This window comes from Piliocolobus tephrosceles, chromosome 4, assembly GCF_002776525.5.
Source record: "Piliocolobus tephrosceles isolate RC106 chromosome 4, ASM277652v3, whole genome shotgun sequence".
Taxonomy (NCBI): domain Eukaryota; kingdom Metazoa; phylum Chordata; class Mammalia; order Primates; family Cercopithecidae; genus Piliocolobus; species Piliocolobus tephrosceles.
In genome coordinates, this window is record NC_045437.1 from 14,138,120 (window position 1) to 14,154,646 (window position 16,527).

At 46.1% G+C, this 16,527-nt stretch overlaps 1 protein-coding gene and 1 long non-coding RNA gene across 2 annotated transcripts in view; one reads left to right on the top strand and one right to left on the bottom strand.

Moving 5' to 3' along the window:
* Positions 1-2,153: 2,153 nt before the first annotated feature.
* OTULINL (OTU deubiquitinase with linear linkage specificity like) overlaps positions 2,154-16,527 on the top strand; it is a 31,369-nt gene continuing 16,995 nt past the window's right edge. Inside the window, exon 1 of the mRNA XM_023218271.2 lies at positions 2,154-2,346. Within this exon, the coding sequence (XP_023074039.1) occupies positions 2,283-2,346 (64 nt within the window). The 5' untranslated portion in view covers positions 2,154-2,282. The remainder of the gene's footprint in view (positions 2,347-16,527) is intronic.
* LOC116418764 lies at positions 4,025-14,580 on the bottom strand. The gene is made up of 3 exons (XR_004228903.1): positions 14,200-14,580; positions 5,172-5,494; positions 4,025-4,704 (listed from the first exon to the last, which is right to left on the bottom strand). It is a non-coding gene; the product is annotated as an uncharacterized LOC116418764 (long non-coding RNA).

Consider the following 16,527-nt stretch of genomic DNA (forward strand, 5'->3'; position numbering starts at 1 on the left):
CACTGCCTGTTTTTGGTAGTTCTAAGGTGGATGTTTTGGCGAGCGTGATGATTTGCATCCACATTTCAGCTGAGAAGGTTGCTGCAGCGGTCTTTGTTCAGCATGATTTCCAGCTGGCCTCACACCACACTCTCAATTTGCCCATTCATAAATATTTAAGCTCTGAGCCAGGTGCTAGGGATTCTAGATTAGAGTTCCCGCTCTCAAAGGGCTCATGATCTAGGTATTTAAAAAAATCAATCACTTCATAATTGTGCAGACATGTAATAAATCACTCATGGTTAGACCAGAAAGCCAATTAGAAATCTCCATGTATATACATCTTTATATTTATGTGATGCTCATGTGCCAAGCATTATTGTGAGAGTTTTGCACATATTTAGTAATGTAACTCCCATAAGAATCCCACGGGGTAGATACTCTTAGGCGCTCCATTTTACAGATAAGGAAACAGGCACAGAAAGGTTAGCTAACTTATGTAAGACCATATGGCTTGTGTGAAGGGACACCAGGCAGTCTGGCTCCAAGGTTTGGTCATTAAGTACCACACTAAGAGGCCTCTCATTCAGCTTTTGGAGTAACAACCAACATTACAGGCAACCAACATCCTAAATGTGAATTAATTGACAGGATTTTAGGCCAAGTACAAACAGCTGTGTTCATAAATATTATCTTATGGGAGGAGGGAGGGGAGCTGGCTAATTTGTTTTGTGGTTAAAGGACTAAGTAAATTTTGTTTTATTATACCACAAGAAATTAGCCCTGGTATTTTTAGTTTCTAGACTAGACAATTTGTACTTGTCACTGCTCATACGCTTGTTTAGGTTACTTAGGCGCAACAATTTTAAGTCATTTATTCTGTATGAGTAACGTGGCTCTATACACGCAATTGGTGGTTTATGGTTGTAGAAAACTACCCCTCAATGTTAAAAATCTGATGTGGATAAAAGGGATTCTTTTGTAAACATGCAGCAGAGTTTGGGAACATTTTTATTATCTTCTGTGAATCATGCATTGGAGAATGGTTGGGCGGTTGAGGGTTCAGACTAAGGTTCAAACTATGCACTAGTACTTCCTGAACCTCAGTTTCCTGGTCTGTAAATTGGAGATCATAACAGCGCCTACCTCATGGGCAAGTGAGGATTAAATGAAGCAATGCACGTAAAAGCCATATATTAAAGCATGTGGCCGGATGCCAGCTGTCAGTAATGCTTGGCATTAAGTTAACTGTTGTTGCTGGGATAAAGAATCTCACTGGAGTGGCCAAAGACCTGTGTTCTGAGACTAGGGAAAAGGAGGAAAGCGATCCAATTACTTGTCGACATTGCCCTCAGGCTACTGAAGCCACACAAAATTCCAGGCTGTTTCTCACATCTTTCTTTAGTTACGGAACTTCTTTCAAAAGATGGCAAAACATTTCCCATGCAGTCGGTTGTCTCTGGAACTGTGTATCTTGGAGAAAGAGGAAGTGTTCACCAGGATTTTCATTTTCTTCCTTTTTCTTCCGGAAAAAGAAAAGGGGCCATCTGACCGGGGGAGTCGGGGGAGAACTTTGTGAGCGCCTTTTCATTGTTGGCCTGTTTATTCTACTGTTAACTACTCCCATATTTTTTCCTTTGGATAAATCATTCTATAAGAGGACAGTTTTGTCAATAATGCATATATTCGCGATCCCAAACTGTGAGTTCTAAGTAAGCGTAACCCTGTTCTGCTGACCCAGGGAGAAGAAAGATTCGAAAATCTCCCCAGTTCGGTGAACAGGCCCTAGGCCGACAGCTGCCTCTGGACTCCAGGCTCGCCCACCCCGGCCGTGACTGAGCAGGATCGCGCAGCAATCTTCTCGCGGGGGAAACCGCACCGACTCCTCGCCCTCATCAGCCGGCCCTCCGGGATTGTGCTTCCCACTCAACAGGCCTTCGCTGTGAAGTGCCGTGGAGGCCGCCGGAACCGCCCAAGTGGAATTCCCAGCCTCGGGAACGCGCATGGACCCCAGGAGTAGCTTCCCACGCCGCTGCCTAGCCCCAGACGCCTCCGCACATCTCTGGCCAGCTACCCCGACGGCGTGCGGAGGACCCGCCCCTCTAGGCCCAGCGCCTCCCCTCCCCGGACTCTGATTGGCTGTTTGACGCGTCAGTCGGTGCCAATCCCCGCCCTGCGACTCCGCCGCCTTCCCCAGCCCGCCGCAGGGAAGCGAGCCTGGGCGCCGGCGGGCGGCCGTCGCGTCTGACAGACCACTGCAGACCTCGGGCAGAGGCCCAACGCCTGTCCGCAGCGCGGCCGGCATGGCGGCGCCAAGGAGCCCCACGCGGGCAAGGGAGCGGGAGCGGTCTCACGCCCCCGCCGCAGGTGAGCCTGGGGCCCGGCCTGGCGGGGGGCGCGGGCAGGGACCGTCAGGGCGGGCGGGGTTGCGGGCAGCCTGGGACGCGCCCTCCTCTGTGGCCGCCGGTGCCGCTCGGCGGGGGCTGGGAGTCCTGGAGCCGGAGCGCGCCCCTGAGCGCGGCGGGAGTGGGGCGGGGCTGCACCACCATGCGGGGGTCGAGCTGGTGTCGGGGACGGGGTTGTATTTGAATAAGGGAGGCCAAGCAGCTTAGGTCGCTTGTCCGGGCGGGAAACGCAGGTTCCTGGAGGAAAGCCGGGCTTTGGGGTCGGGGTCCCCTCAGAGCCGCGAGGGAAGCCTAGGCAGCGGCGGAGGTCGCGCCCTGCGCCTGGGAGCGGGCCCGGGGTGCGTGGACCAGCGGGGCCCAGTATCCTCTCGGGGAGCTCGACTCGCTGACAGAGGGAGTTACGTTTCGCGCCCTGCTGGCGGAGGATGTGGCGCACACCTTCGCGGCACTCGAGACTTGCTAACAACACAGAATACTCTGGCTGAAAAAAAATTCACCCAGACGGGACCGGGCGCAGTGGCACAAGCCTGTAATCCCAGCACTTTGGGAGGCCGAGGCGGGCGGATCACGAGGTCAGGAGTTCGAGACCAGCCTGGCCAGCATAGTGAAACCCCGTCTCTACTAATAATACAAAAAATTAGCCAGGCGTGGTGGCGGGCGCCTGTAGTCCCAGCTACTCGGGAGGCTGGGGAGGCTGAGGCCGGATAATTGCTTGAACCCGGCGGGCGGAGGTTGCAGTGAGCCGATATTGCACCACTGCACTCCCAGCCTGGGTGACAGAGTGAGACTCCGTCTTAAAAAAAAAAAAAAAAAAAAAACACACACACACACAAATCACCCAAAAAGGGCAGCAGCACAGCCTGGGAGTTCAGGCACTGGGTCTTGAAGTCTCCTCCCGCTGGCTCGGTAGCAGGATCCTCTCCCCCTCTGAAGTCCACATAGGATGTCTTCCTAACCAGCCCCGAGAAAGAAGCATAGCTGCGTCTAGGTTTTGAAGGAACACATGCCCGTGTCTATATTTGTCTGGAGCCCGCTAGTGAATTTTGGGAGGATGCCGGTTCCCAAACACAGAGTTTGGGCTGCAGGAACTGCAGTGATTATGGCAAATTGGCAGTTGCGGGGATTGCTTATGAATTGCTGTTCTTGGTCCCAGCATGGGCTTTTAATTCACACAGCAAACTGTTGGGTGCAGTGGAAACAGCACCTTTCTGGGAGTCAGAGGATATCATTCAGATGTGTCCTCATCCGTAGAATGAAGGCCTCCGGTTAGCTGATCCAGGCAGCCTTTCCCAGTGGAGAACTCTGTCCTACCTCCCACTCTCAAAAGTTTGGAGAATGAACTCATTTTTAAAAACCTTTCTGCACCTTGGGTTATTATAAAATTAGCCACATATTTCTTATGGGTGTATTCGTTTGAACTTTTTATTATGTTATTTTCTTTTCTCCTCCCTGCCTTAGTTTGGCAGAGAAACAAAAATTGGAAATGGAGGCAGGAACACAGCTGGAAAGGCTGGTTTGGGAGGCAGAAAGGTGCCTACTCCGGGCTTAACATCATCACCCGGAATTTTTCCTTTCTCTGCACCAAGCTCAATGCATGCCAGCGCTGCCAGCCCGGGTAGAGATTCTTTCCTCTGCTCCAATTGTGGGATCTGCAGTTGGTGTGCAGCAGAGGAAGAATGTGATTCAAGGATCAGATTATGGAAAACTTTTTTCTCCAAAACATAACTTCTGAAAACTTGTTTCTCCAAAACATAACTTTCTCCAAAACGACTTACAAGCATAGTTTCCCTTCTTTGCCAGTGGTATTTGGCAAAACAAAAATAAAACCAGTTTTAAAATCAGTTGTCAAAGCTAGTATAGGGACAACTTTTTTAGCTTTTGAACAGCAAGTAACACTTGACAATAAAACCAGACAACAGAAGAAAACCCACAGGTTTTTTTGTTTGTTTGATTTTTACTATTTCTTCTTTAGAGTGTTAGGGTGTGTTAGGATATTGAGAATCGTGGACTAAGCATCTCTGCATAATATTATCCGAAAGACTGTCTGAATCAGAATGTTAGATGCATGGAAGAAGCATTGGAAGTTCACTTAGTGCAGTGCCCGGAGAAGACGCTGTCATCTATTAGGAAGGCAGGGAGAGATGGTCATGGAGTGGAATAAGCTCACAGTCGCCAGCACACCTTAGGCAGACCATTGTGTTTGCAGGGAGAATGTGTGCACCCCACACTCTTCCTTGCTCTTCTGACATGTGGCCAGACTCGGACCATTAACTGCCTTGATTGGCTCAGCTCTGCTGTGGTTCTCTCCACCACTGTCCATCTGTTCAATGGTAACATTCACATTTCAGCCATGATTTCAGGAACCACAGGACTCATTAGAGGTTCTTAGGGGCAGGTGTTGGGGGAATAGGACTGCCCGGTGTGGAACAGCGGACCCACTCCAGCTATACTTGGAGTTGCTCTGCTTTTTTATTTCTGTATACTTTTATGTTTGTTTTGTTGTTTTTTGCTGTTCTAGGTAAGGTTTTGTTTGGAGGAAAGAGTTTAATGCTAAATCAAACATTTAAAAATAATGGTAATGGCTGATGTTTTTTGGTGCTTCTTGTGTCTTAGTTCATTTATTACATGGAAAATGCTTAGAACTGGTTGGTTGTAGTTCCGAGTAAGCACTCAAATGTTAGCTGCTTCTCCTGTTATTAATATTACCTTCTACTATGAAGTAGCTGTTATTTTTTAACCTTATTTTAAGAAACCAAGTCACACACAAACTTGTACAAGGTTACTCACCTCCCACGTAGATGTATCTGCTAAATGAAAGGTGTATTCCTCGATATCCTGGATTTTGTTAATCCAAAGCCATTCAAGTAGGCGCAACTGTATGTATGATGCAGATGTTTTTGAACCACCATAAGCAGCCTTTGGCCTGTTCCCATGGGCAGTGGCAGATAATCACTAGGCAGGCAGGTGAATTTACCTGGTGGAACTTCTGTGTTCAAAAGGAGAGTAGGCAGATGGACCTGTTAATGACCCAGTGATTGGTCGGGCACAAGCAGCTGCTAGTTGTAATTGTCAAGAGAAATATTTCCCTTCTCTAAAAAATAGTTTGAGGGCTGTGGAGGAAAAAAAAACACTGCAGTTAAAGGCACCCTCAACAGAATGCTTAAAACCAAATGGTCCATAGTTGATTTTGTTGTTGTTTTGCCACCCATTTGTCCTATTATACTTCTACTCTTACATTTCTATGAGATGAATAAATATCAAATAAAATGTAACTTTTTTGGTACCAAGTATTTTATCTCAGTAGAAAGTCTTGATTGGGTATTACTAACTTGAACATGACCTTTTCTCTGGCTCGGGTCTCAAGGTAGCTTCATCTGAGAGGCCTTGGCTGGCTTTCTGGCCTGGAGTGGGTACTCTCCTATGTGCCTGTAGCACTCAGTGCTTGTCCCCATCACAAGAATAGTTGGCATTTGAATTTTCTTTAGGGTGCTAGACGTGGAGACACTGACCACAGATAGTGTTATATAATCTTTACATCCACGACTCTGTGACACAATGGCTACAGAATTTGCTCAAGGCCTCTGCTAGTAAGTGGTGGCCAGGGTAAGCCCTGGGATGGGACTCCACTCATAAGAGATTCTTAACAATCTGTCTGCTTCTGTCACCTGAAACAGAGTTCTGGCTTCTACCGGAGAACTCTCCATAGTTTCCAAGGTTACCTTATCACATTTAAGCTGTTCTGAATTAAGGTTGGGTTAACATTTGCATACTGTTTTTATTGTTTGAGACAACTCTCGCAGGTCTGGGTACAGGGGAAGAGAGATTATGAAAAAGTTTTTATTACTGGGCTAAAACTTCCTAGTTTAGTGGTTCCCCATACGTGGCTATTAAAGTCTCTACTTAATTTGTGGAGGAATTATTGGATTAGTGTATTTGGTTAGTAAATCCTTTTGTTCTCTCCTCTCCATGTGAGTCCTCTGGTACACGTTCAGCTACTTGGTAACACCATCTGTTTTCAAAATGAGGTTGCATACACATTTATCTGATTTGTAATTAATTCAATGGAAGAACATTTAAATGGTACTTCTAAATAAATCAACAGAAAGTTTTTGTATATGTTCTCATTTTTCCAATAACCTTTTATGCTAGTAATAGTCCATTTTTCTACTTTCCCATTTAATTGGAGCCAGAATAGACAGGTGACATCATGTTTAAGAGGATGTTAAAATGTTTATGTTCCTTTCTAGGAGACAAAAGCCTATTGCCTGTTAGTACTGTTGCTGGGATTCCTAGATGATAAACAAAAATCCCAGAAACTGTAGCACATAAAATGCTATGCTTGATGAATCTCTAAATTAAGAATTTAACAGTAAATCTTTTGTTGTTGATTTAACCATGTTACTATGACATCGAGTCTGTGGAATTATTGGATAAATAGACACAAAGTTACCTAAAATACCTCAGGTCTTTCTCCTCTTCCCATATTATTGGTTATTAATGAATATTTGAGTGAGTCTTCTAGCAGAGGGAGTGATAAATACCTCAGCTCTTTCTCCTCTTGCCATATTATTGGTTATTAATGAATATTAGGATTAGTCTTCTAGGAGAGGGAGTAATAATGTAGTTGGAAGTCTTTCTCAAGAGAGTCTTTCCTCAAATCAGAAGTGAAAATATCATTAAACATCAAGTGTTTACTGTTTCAAAAAAAAAAAAAAAACAAAAGAATCATACCTCCCTCTCCTGTACCCACCACGGTGGAGATGAGCTCTCATCTCTTCCTAGGCTTGGGACAGCCTCGCTGGATACAAACCAGTTCCCAAATGGCTCAGGAATGGAGGTGGGCAGTGGAGCTGATGATGATGGAAGCTCATCAGAGCGTGTACTGTGAACAATCTGTGTCTGTCCTCTAAGCCAGGGCATAGACCTCTGTAGCATTTAGTCTCCAAGTTTAAGAGAAGTGAACTAAATTCCTTCTTGCCTGGTAATGAATCTGTCCCTAGGTCTTAGAATAACACCTGATACTTTGGGGCTGTATTTTTTGACCTGTGATGAGAAGGCCTCAACTTGCTTGTGAACTCTCTAGAGTTAAAGAAAGACTGGGTGCTCTGTGTCTTCCGAATCCACCACTTGGACAGGCTGAAATGCTGCGGAGCAAGCAGAATGGCTGATAGGAAGGGGAAGTGGAAGAGATGGCAAGCCAGTGCCAGCATGGGCTGAATGTAACCAGTCACTGTCTAGATAGGAAGGGCTGGTGGCACTCATGTCAGTGGATGAGATCAGCAATTTGTCATTTTACTTGGCATTTACAAAATGAACTTGGAGTTTGGCTTGTAGCTAAGGTTAGGTTGGCTGCTCAACTTGAAGTGGAAACATAGCCAATGAAAGTATTAGCATACATGTTGGGTCCCACAGTTTTGTGCCTGAAGCAGTGCAAGTCTTGGGCATATCGATTCCTAGGAGATCTAAAGAAAAATCCCTTGAACCAAGAGAGAGCTTATGAGATCAGTTTTATCCATGGTATATCCCTGTATTTTTGTTTTTTAAGTATTAAATATTTGTTAGACTCAATTTTGGTTAGTTAGCCGACTGTCCTGGTAGAGGGCTTGTAGAGTCTGTGCTTGGTGATCTGCCTCGTACTGTCTTGTCCTTCACACTTTGCTGCATCTTCTCCCACATGTAATTGATTCGTTTGTTTGAATTTGGAAGCCTATTACATCTCTCTTTCCCTCCCAGTCTCCTTGATGTTCCTTTTTCCTCCCCTTCTAGCAGTCTTTTTGAAGCTGATTACCACCATAGAGACCCTTGTGGAAAAGGCTGTTTATTAGAACTAACCTTGGGTCGACTGGTTTAATACATCTGTAGAACTCAGCATGAACTTCTAAGGGTCCGGGTATTTGCTGGCATTTGTCAAGATCTTACGTATCTTCCATATACACTTAGGGCATCTTTTCTGTGGTGCAAGCTTTGAGTAATGTTTTGAGTTTAGTTGAATGTCAGTTATTTCACAACTATTTCTGCTCCTGTGCCTTGTGCCCCAGCGTGGCTAGTCCTCTAACATAACTCTGAAACATATTGAAATAAGGAGACCTTTGGAGAATGAAGGGAAATGGCAGGTAATGGCCTGGCTTCCTTATGTTTGCTGACGGGAGGAAGCTGAGGTCCAGATGGCTCAGCTGTCTAGGACCAGACCCTGAGTTCCTGACTCCCTCAGTTCCCTCCTCATTTCACTACCTTGAAACCATCCTACTAGATGACCACTTCACATTCTCACTTCCTGCTTTATATTTACGTGGTGTAATTAAGGGAAGAGAAAACACACTGGTGGTTCATTATTTCTGACATACATATTAAAAGTCAGAAGGGACCACCAGGATAGAGGCTCTTAGTTAGCATAAATGTGGTAGGGTAACACAACAGCCCCAAGTAGGTGAATACATTCATTTCTCTCATGTCAAAGAGAGGTAGCTCCCCAGGGCTGGGATGATCTCCATGGTGTCAGGGCCCCAGGTTCCTTCCACTTTGTTTCTCCACTATGCCTGGCTTCAATGCCCACTGCCACTTTTGGGTACAAGATGGCTGCTGGAGCATCAGCCATCACATTTACATTCCAGCTAATAGGGAGGAAAAAGGGCAAGGAACACACCCCTCTTAACAAGCCCTTTTGAAAGTTGCACCTTCCACTTCTCTTTGGCCAGAAGTCACTCACACAGCTGTACCCAGCACCCAGGGATGATGGAATGAACCTTTATCTGAGTAGCCGTGTGCCCAGCCCAAAGTCAGGGCTTGATCTCGATGGGAGGAGGAGAGAACAGACCCTGGGAGAAGCTGGCTGTCTCTCTCATGGAGACACATGGACGGGATCCTGATTACATGGATTCATTTCATTCGTTCAACAAATATCTATTAACTATCTACTGTGTACTTAGGCACTCAGAAAGCGGAGTGAAAACAGATTCAGTCCCAGTCCGTAAGGCATTTACTGTCTACACAGGGAGACAGACACTAATCAAACACAAACACAATTGTGTAAACTGTGGCAAGTGCTGTGAAAAGGACACTGTGCTGTGAGAGAGGAAAACAGGGATTTGCTCAAGGCTGGGGGCTGGAAACAGAGAAGTGATGTTTGAGCTGAGAGCTGGAGAATGAGTGGAATGAACTAGGACATGGTTAGAGGGAAGAATGTTTCAGACAGAGGGACGAGTACAGGCAAAGGGAGGCAGGTGCGAGCTCTAGGAGGAAGTGAAGGCACTCCTTATATTGGAGCAAGAGGAAGAGGTGAGAGACGAGGGAGGGGTCAGAGTCAGACCATGACGGGGACTGGGTGTGGGTGACCAACCGTCCCAGCTTGCCTGGACTGAGAGATGTGCCAGTATGTGGAGCTTTCAGTGCTAAAACTGGGAGAGTCCCAGGCAAACCAGGAGGAGTTGGCCACCTTCCCTGGAGGCCAGGGCAACAGTCAGGTTCCTTTCTTCATTATTTTCAGAGAAGTTGGCCGAGTGCGGTGGCTCATGCCTGTAATCCCAGCACTTTGGGAGGCCGAGGTAGGTGGATCACTTGAAGCCAGGAGTTCGAGACCAGCCCGGCCAACGTGGTGAAACCCCCATTTCTACTGAAAATACAAAAATTAGCCAGGTGTGGTGGCAGGTGCCTGTAATCTCAACTATTGGGAGGCTGAGGCAGGAGAATCGCTTGAACCTTGGAGGCAGAGTTTGCGGATCATGCCACTGTACTCCAGCCTGGGCGACAGAGTTGAGACTCCATCTGAAAAAAAATTTTTTTTTTCAGAAAAGTTCCTTTTAGATAGACATAGCTTCCAGCCATAGAACAACAACTGTGACTAGTAAAAGTAACCGCTTACTTTGGCCAAAGGGAAAGGGGCACAAAACAGACGCAACACTTATTTTTAGTTGAATTACTTGACCAGTAGGATTTTTCTTTATCTGGCCTGATTTCTCCTAAGGGTAACTTTGGAAATTAATTGGCATCTGATGATGTATTTGAGATAGCAGAAGCAGCTAAGGGTAGGGGGTGCCCTTACTCCATAGCAGGATTTCTCAACACTGGCAATGTTGAAATTACTGGGAAGCTTAAAAAAGATACCTGGCCCTCAGCCTGATAAATCTGAAAATCCACAGGAGCCAGGGCCAGGGTCCTGGGGGTCTTGATGGAATGCAGATTCTGCTTCCATGGGGTTTGAGAATCTGTAGTTCTAAGAAGTCCCCAGTGGTATTGATGTTGCTGTCCTGTGGACTTTGAGTAGCAATGTTCTATAAAGTTTGATGAGGTTGTTTTTGAAGCCACTGAGCAGATCTACAGGCCCACATAAACGTGTATGAGTCCATGATAGGAGCAAGGGTAAAAGACTTAGGGCGGGGAGGTGGCTAAAGAGGCTTCGGCCGTGTGGTACCATCAGCAAGATCACACTGAACCCAGGGGAGCAAATCTTGACTTCTCAGTTGGTCCCAGGGGATGGGTGAGAGGTTATGGGGTGAGTTGTGGCTTTGTAAGCCACTGACTGTCACTGGTATTCTCCTGAGGTCTCTGGCTAGGATGCTACCATAGGTACTGACCATTTTTTACCTTTCTGACAATTGGTTAGGGCCCTTTCCAACTGGATGTAGGTCTTTCCTACAAATGAGAGAAGCCATGGAAAGAGTTTTACGTCGTAAAAAGTTTTGCATTGTAATGAGTTTTGCATAGGAGATGATACATCCATCGAATGTGTAAAAAAGAAACCCAGACTGGCTCTGGAGTAGAAAATAGAACTGGGGAAGGGAGACCAATTGGAAGGATTAGTAACTATTAGTGACGGTGCCCAAATGATTCTGAGTAATGGAAAAGTGACCACCAGGGCAAAAGTGAAGAATGACTTACCTCAAAGTATATCTTTAGTCAGCGTGTTCATAAATGATTTATATCAGGATGTGGAAGTCTGATATTAAAGGCCTGAAAGTTGAACCAGACCACGGGCCACCGAAGCCCTGGCAGGTCAAAGCAGTGAGCCAGATCAGTAAATGAAATTTGGCAGATATAAATGTCAGGTCCTCCCTGGGTCTAAAGATCCTAGAACTGGCCCACATGATCTGGATAACCCTTTGTTTCCCTTCCCTTGTTCTGAACTGACAGGTAGATACAGATGTCAGAGATTAAGAATATATTTTTCTAAGTCAGCTCAGTGACATCAAATCCACATGTCCTAGTTGTGTGGCCACTTGGGCTTGCTAGCAGTGCCCAAGTGGAACTCCCTCCTAAAGTTCTAGGCCTCCCTCCCAAGGAGAGTGCAGGCCCAAGGATTCCTTCTGCGCGGGCAGGTCTGTGGGGGCGAAAGGGGCTGAGCTGAGCATGCCATTTTTAAAAAAAATCTGCCACTCAGATCAATCTCTCACCTTCAGGAAGCAGTAAAGGCGGTAGGAGGGGAGCCAGAACCCCACCTCCAGGAAGGCCTCTCCACCAGGAGGCTTGAGGAGAGTGAGTGAAACCCCGGTCCCTCTGTTCCCTTCAAAGATGGGGAGACACACCCCAGCAGAGGTCCAAAGGGCTTTAAGCTGACAGCAGGTCAAATGTGAGTCAGTGGCTTTTGGGTTGTTTGTAGCTGTGCAGTACGATCATGGGCTGCATTGCTGTGAATGTATCATCTAAAACAGGGTTCAGCAAGCCACAGCCCGTGAGTCATATCTGGCCTGCTGTTTATTTTTACATGGCCTATGACCTCAGAGTGGTTTTCACATTTTTAAATGGTAAACATGAAAATAATACTACTTCCTGACGTGAAAATTAGATGGAATACGAATTCCAATGTCCATATATAAAGTTTTATTGGATCGGAGCCCTGTGTGTATTGTCTGTGGCTGCTTTCCCTGTGTAAGGGCAGAGCTGAATAGTTGAGACAGATCAACTCATCATGGCTGATGAGACCTAAAATATGTACTCTCTGACCCTTTTCAGAAGACTTACCCTTGATGTAGAATGAAGAAGGTGGTCACCTTGTTGAATTCTGTCCTGGGGATCACACCCAGGACATTGTGTTTGACAGGGCGTCTCACATTAAGTGTGGAATGAGTTTAGAGGAGACTGACCAGGACATCGAAGAGACTCCCCAAAGATACCATGTAGGGATTGGTTGAGAAAACAGGAGCTGTCTAAACTAGAAGAGAGAAAGATGCAGAGTAGAAATGATGGAAATGATAGAACTTCGAAGAGAATTACTCAGGGGAAGGCAGTAAAGTACAGTGGTTAGTTCAGAGGGCACAGCTCTACATCAGAACGTGGGGGTTCAAGTTCAGACTTCTACTTGTTTTCTCTGGGCTTCAGTTTCTTCACCTCAAAAAATGAAGCATTCCTGTGACAGCTCATCAGATTACCAGATCCACAGTGAATTAAGATTCAGCATTTGCCTTAGAGGTGTTTGCAGGCTAGTGGGAAACAATCGTGAATACACTGAGCTGGCCTGGAGTGTGGACATATTGCTGAGGGAGCACTCTGGGAAGCCTAAAAGAACAAGTAGAATTCTGCATTTAGCCCAAAGCATTCTGCAGTCCCATGAAAGATGTAAAAGGTCGTCATGTGCAAGAGGAATCACACTTGTTCTTCATAACCCCAAGCGATAGATCCAGGGTGGTTACAGATCTGAACACCTCAGTCTCTTGCTTAAAACTCTTGTGGCCGGGCGCGGTGACTCAAGCCTGTAATCCCAGCACTTTGGGAGGCCGAGACGGGCGGATCACGAGGTCAGGAGATCAAGACCATCCTGGCTAACACGGTGAAACCTCGTCTCTACTAAAAATACAAAAAACTAGCCGGGCGAGGTGGCGGGCGCCTGTAGTCCCAGCTACTCCGGAGGCTGAGGCAGGAGAATGGCGTAAACCCGGGAGGCGGAGCTTGCAGTGAGCTGAGATTGGGCCACTGCACTCCAGCCTGGGCGACAGAGCCAGACTCCATCTCAAAAAAAAAAAAAAAAAAAACTCTCACGGCCTTCCCTTGCTCTTCAGTTAAACATCAGCCTCTTGAACGAGACCTTCAGGCTTCTCCAGCATCCCCTCACTTTCCTTGCCTTGCAAGCTCCTGTCCAGCCTTGGATCTCAGCTCAGCCTTGTGTCCTAGGGAAGTACTCTCCAACCTGGTTTAGGTCAGATTCGCTTGTTACAGTGCTTGTGGAGCTGCGTTCCTTTCCTCTGGAGCGTCGCCTCAGTGGTGCTCTGTTCCCACTAGGAGTCCGACTGTCAGTCCCTGCCAGGAGGATCCAGTCTGTTGCATTTATAATTGTAGCATCAGCTCTTGGCACTGTGCCTGGCCTGTGGGAGGAGCTTAATCTATGTTCGTAGAATAATGATCACAGTTGTTCAATAAAGAGAGAAACATTCCAAAAAAGGAAAAAAGGAAATGGACCCTACAGGGTGGAGCGAGTTCCCAGCTGAGAGGTATGTAAGCAGAGGATGACAGATGGTGGGAGATGGTAGCCAAATGGTTTATATTCAGATAGTGCTTTTTTGTTTAATTTTGTTCCAACCCTGTGCTATCACTTTTCAGCCATTGGGGTACCTTCTTGGGGTCATCAAGGCTAAGTGATTAGTCCTGTAGCTAGAAAATGACAGAATGAAGACAAGAGTCCTTTGCTCATTTTTGCCAAATGAGTTTTCTCTCCCAGGCTGGGGAGGCCTGTGTGGTTGGATAAAGCCGTGGCAGTGCTGGAGTTCTGTGACTCCACAGGGAAGGAATTACAACTTCCTCTTCAGTAGTAGCCTATCCCATCTATAGCTTTCGTGGTTTTATAGTTGGATGGATTTTTTAAATGCAACGATTAGAAAATGAAACTTACCTGTAAAATGATGGGTTGCATTCAACACCTCTAGAAGATGTGCGCAGTCAAAAAGAAAAGCGACTCTGAGCTGTGATGTTATTAAAAAAACACACACACACGATCCTCTCAGTGTTTGGCCAGGAGCAGCTTCCTGTCGTATTTCTTGATACTTTCAGTTTAGAGGGAGCCTTGGGGGCAGTGTGCCCCATCCTGGGGGGATGGTGCTGACAGCATAAGTGGGTTGCATGACAGCCTACAGTTGAATGTCTTAGTGGTCATGACTTTCAAGATAAAATCCTCCCACTTGGTGCTTCTCTTTCTCAGTGATACTGATCTTGTAGTTGTTGGTTATTGTATTCAACTAAGTGGAAGACTGTCATTTCTTATTGAGCAGAATTAATGTCTGAAATACAAAAGTTCAGAAGGTCCTTTGAGTTTACTATTTCAAGAATTTATTAAGAGGGTGTTTTTTTTCTTAATATTTCCCCCATAACTGGTATAAGAACAACCAACTAATCTATGATTTTGCAAGAACCGAGACAGTTTAAACTCACTCTTTCACACTGCTGTGCTAACTTCTAGAAATCTCTTGAATCTCCATGTGCTCCAAATTATTTAGAAAGCTTGATGCCCTAACAGGATTTGTTCTGTGTGTTTTTCCTTCTGTTTGTGTAATGCTTAATTTATTTGTTTAGACTAATGTACAATATTTTGCTTTATTCTGAGTTTCTCAGAATTAGACAATCAGTTCCCACACTGAAGGCTCCCAGCCTTTCCCTGCAGTCACATTGAGGCCTAACGATAAACTAAAAGCCTCTCAGAGAAGTGACCTCCTGGGGAATGGAGGTGCTCACCCGACCAGCTGACAGGAGGACACTGTGTCCCCAGGCCAGGGGCTCCCTGTGGGCAGGGGGTGTGTCTTGCCTTTCACTGCCTCCCTGCCTGGCATCCAGCCCAGGGGGTAACAAGTGTGAGGAATTGGTGAGGGGTCTGGGGAAGGGAGGGGCAGGCCTTCCCAGCCCATCCCTGTCTGCCTGTTCCATTGGCTTTACTTTATTCCTCTGTGCAGCACTTCCTGCCCTTGATTACAAATGACCCAAAAGCCATACTCACCTTTTCAAAGGGAGCAGGATTCCATGGCACAGCTCAGAAAAGTGTGACGTTTTCCCGGCACCTCAGAAGTGTCTGTGTCCTCTGCTTGCTCCCCCACCCCCATCTTCCTACCTCTCTTGCCACAGACAGTGTCCTTTCTCACCCCTCCCTTGAGTTCCTTCCTATTCCATCAGCCTCTCTTGACCACTCTCTCTTCCATCGTCTGCTAACTAACCATAATAGGACATTGAAGCAGATGGAAATACCTGTTGTGTTTATTAAATGTAGTACTTCTACCTTAAGTTATTTTAGCCAGGTGATTTCACTGTATGTATATTTCTTCACTTCCTCTGCTACCTCAGACATCTAAATTCAATTGCCTTTATGTCCTCCTAGCTCAGAGTTGATGTCCCGCTCCCTGGCCTGCTCAGTAGCCCTTGAAAGACCACCTCTGCTTCAGGAGAGAGTCAGTGGGCTAGATGCCGGAGACAGAGTCTGTGTAGAGAAAAAGCGTGGAGGTACTGATATTGTATATACCATGAATAAGATCAGGAGAGGAAGTAGACGAGGTTGAGGACTATGCAGCTGGCCCGTGAGGAAGTAGAGATAGTACAGATTCTGGAAGTTTGAGGCAAACCAGACGCTGCTGAGTTTCCATGAGATAGAGAGACTGTGATGTCCAGGACAGTAGGAGCCTCAGGCTCCTGGGGTAGAACTGCCGTTTGCACGATCACTCGGTTTCCGGCTTTTCAGTGTCTTTTAGTTTTGTTTTCAGGGTTTTGGGGTATGTGTGTGTGTATTTGGTTTCCTGTTTTAATGTTTGAATTACTTCAGCTTTGGTATATTGTAGAGAATGGAAAAAAAAAAAAAACCTAAGTAGAATTTTACCACCAAAAACGGTGCCTTTTTTTTTTTTTGGTGGTTCTGACCAACAGTCTCATCTGCCACATATAGTCTGAGTAATTACAGATCAGATTTTAGTTTCTGATGTTCGCGTTGTTGATTTCAGGAGGTCCTGAGGTAATTCCTCTAGGACATGTTCACTGCTGAAGCATTACTTCTGCTTGTGTGGGTCGGGGTCCCAGCATGCATTAATGCTAATGACTAGGGAGATGTATGAGACATTAATGCTGATGGCTAGGGAGATGTAATACACTTTGCAATGTAACAGATATGCGTTGTGCTGTATATATGGTCTCATTTCAGCCACCACCCAAGTGGTTCAGTTCAAAAACGTTGAAAAGAAATTTCATG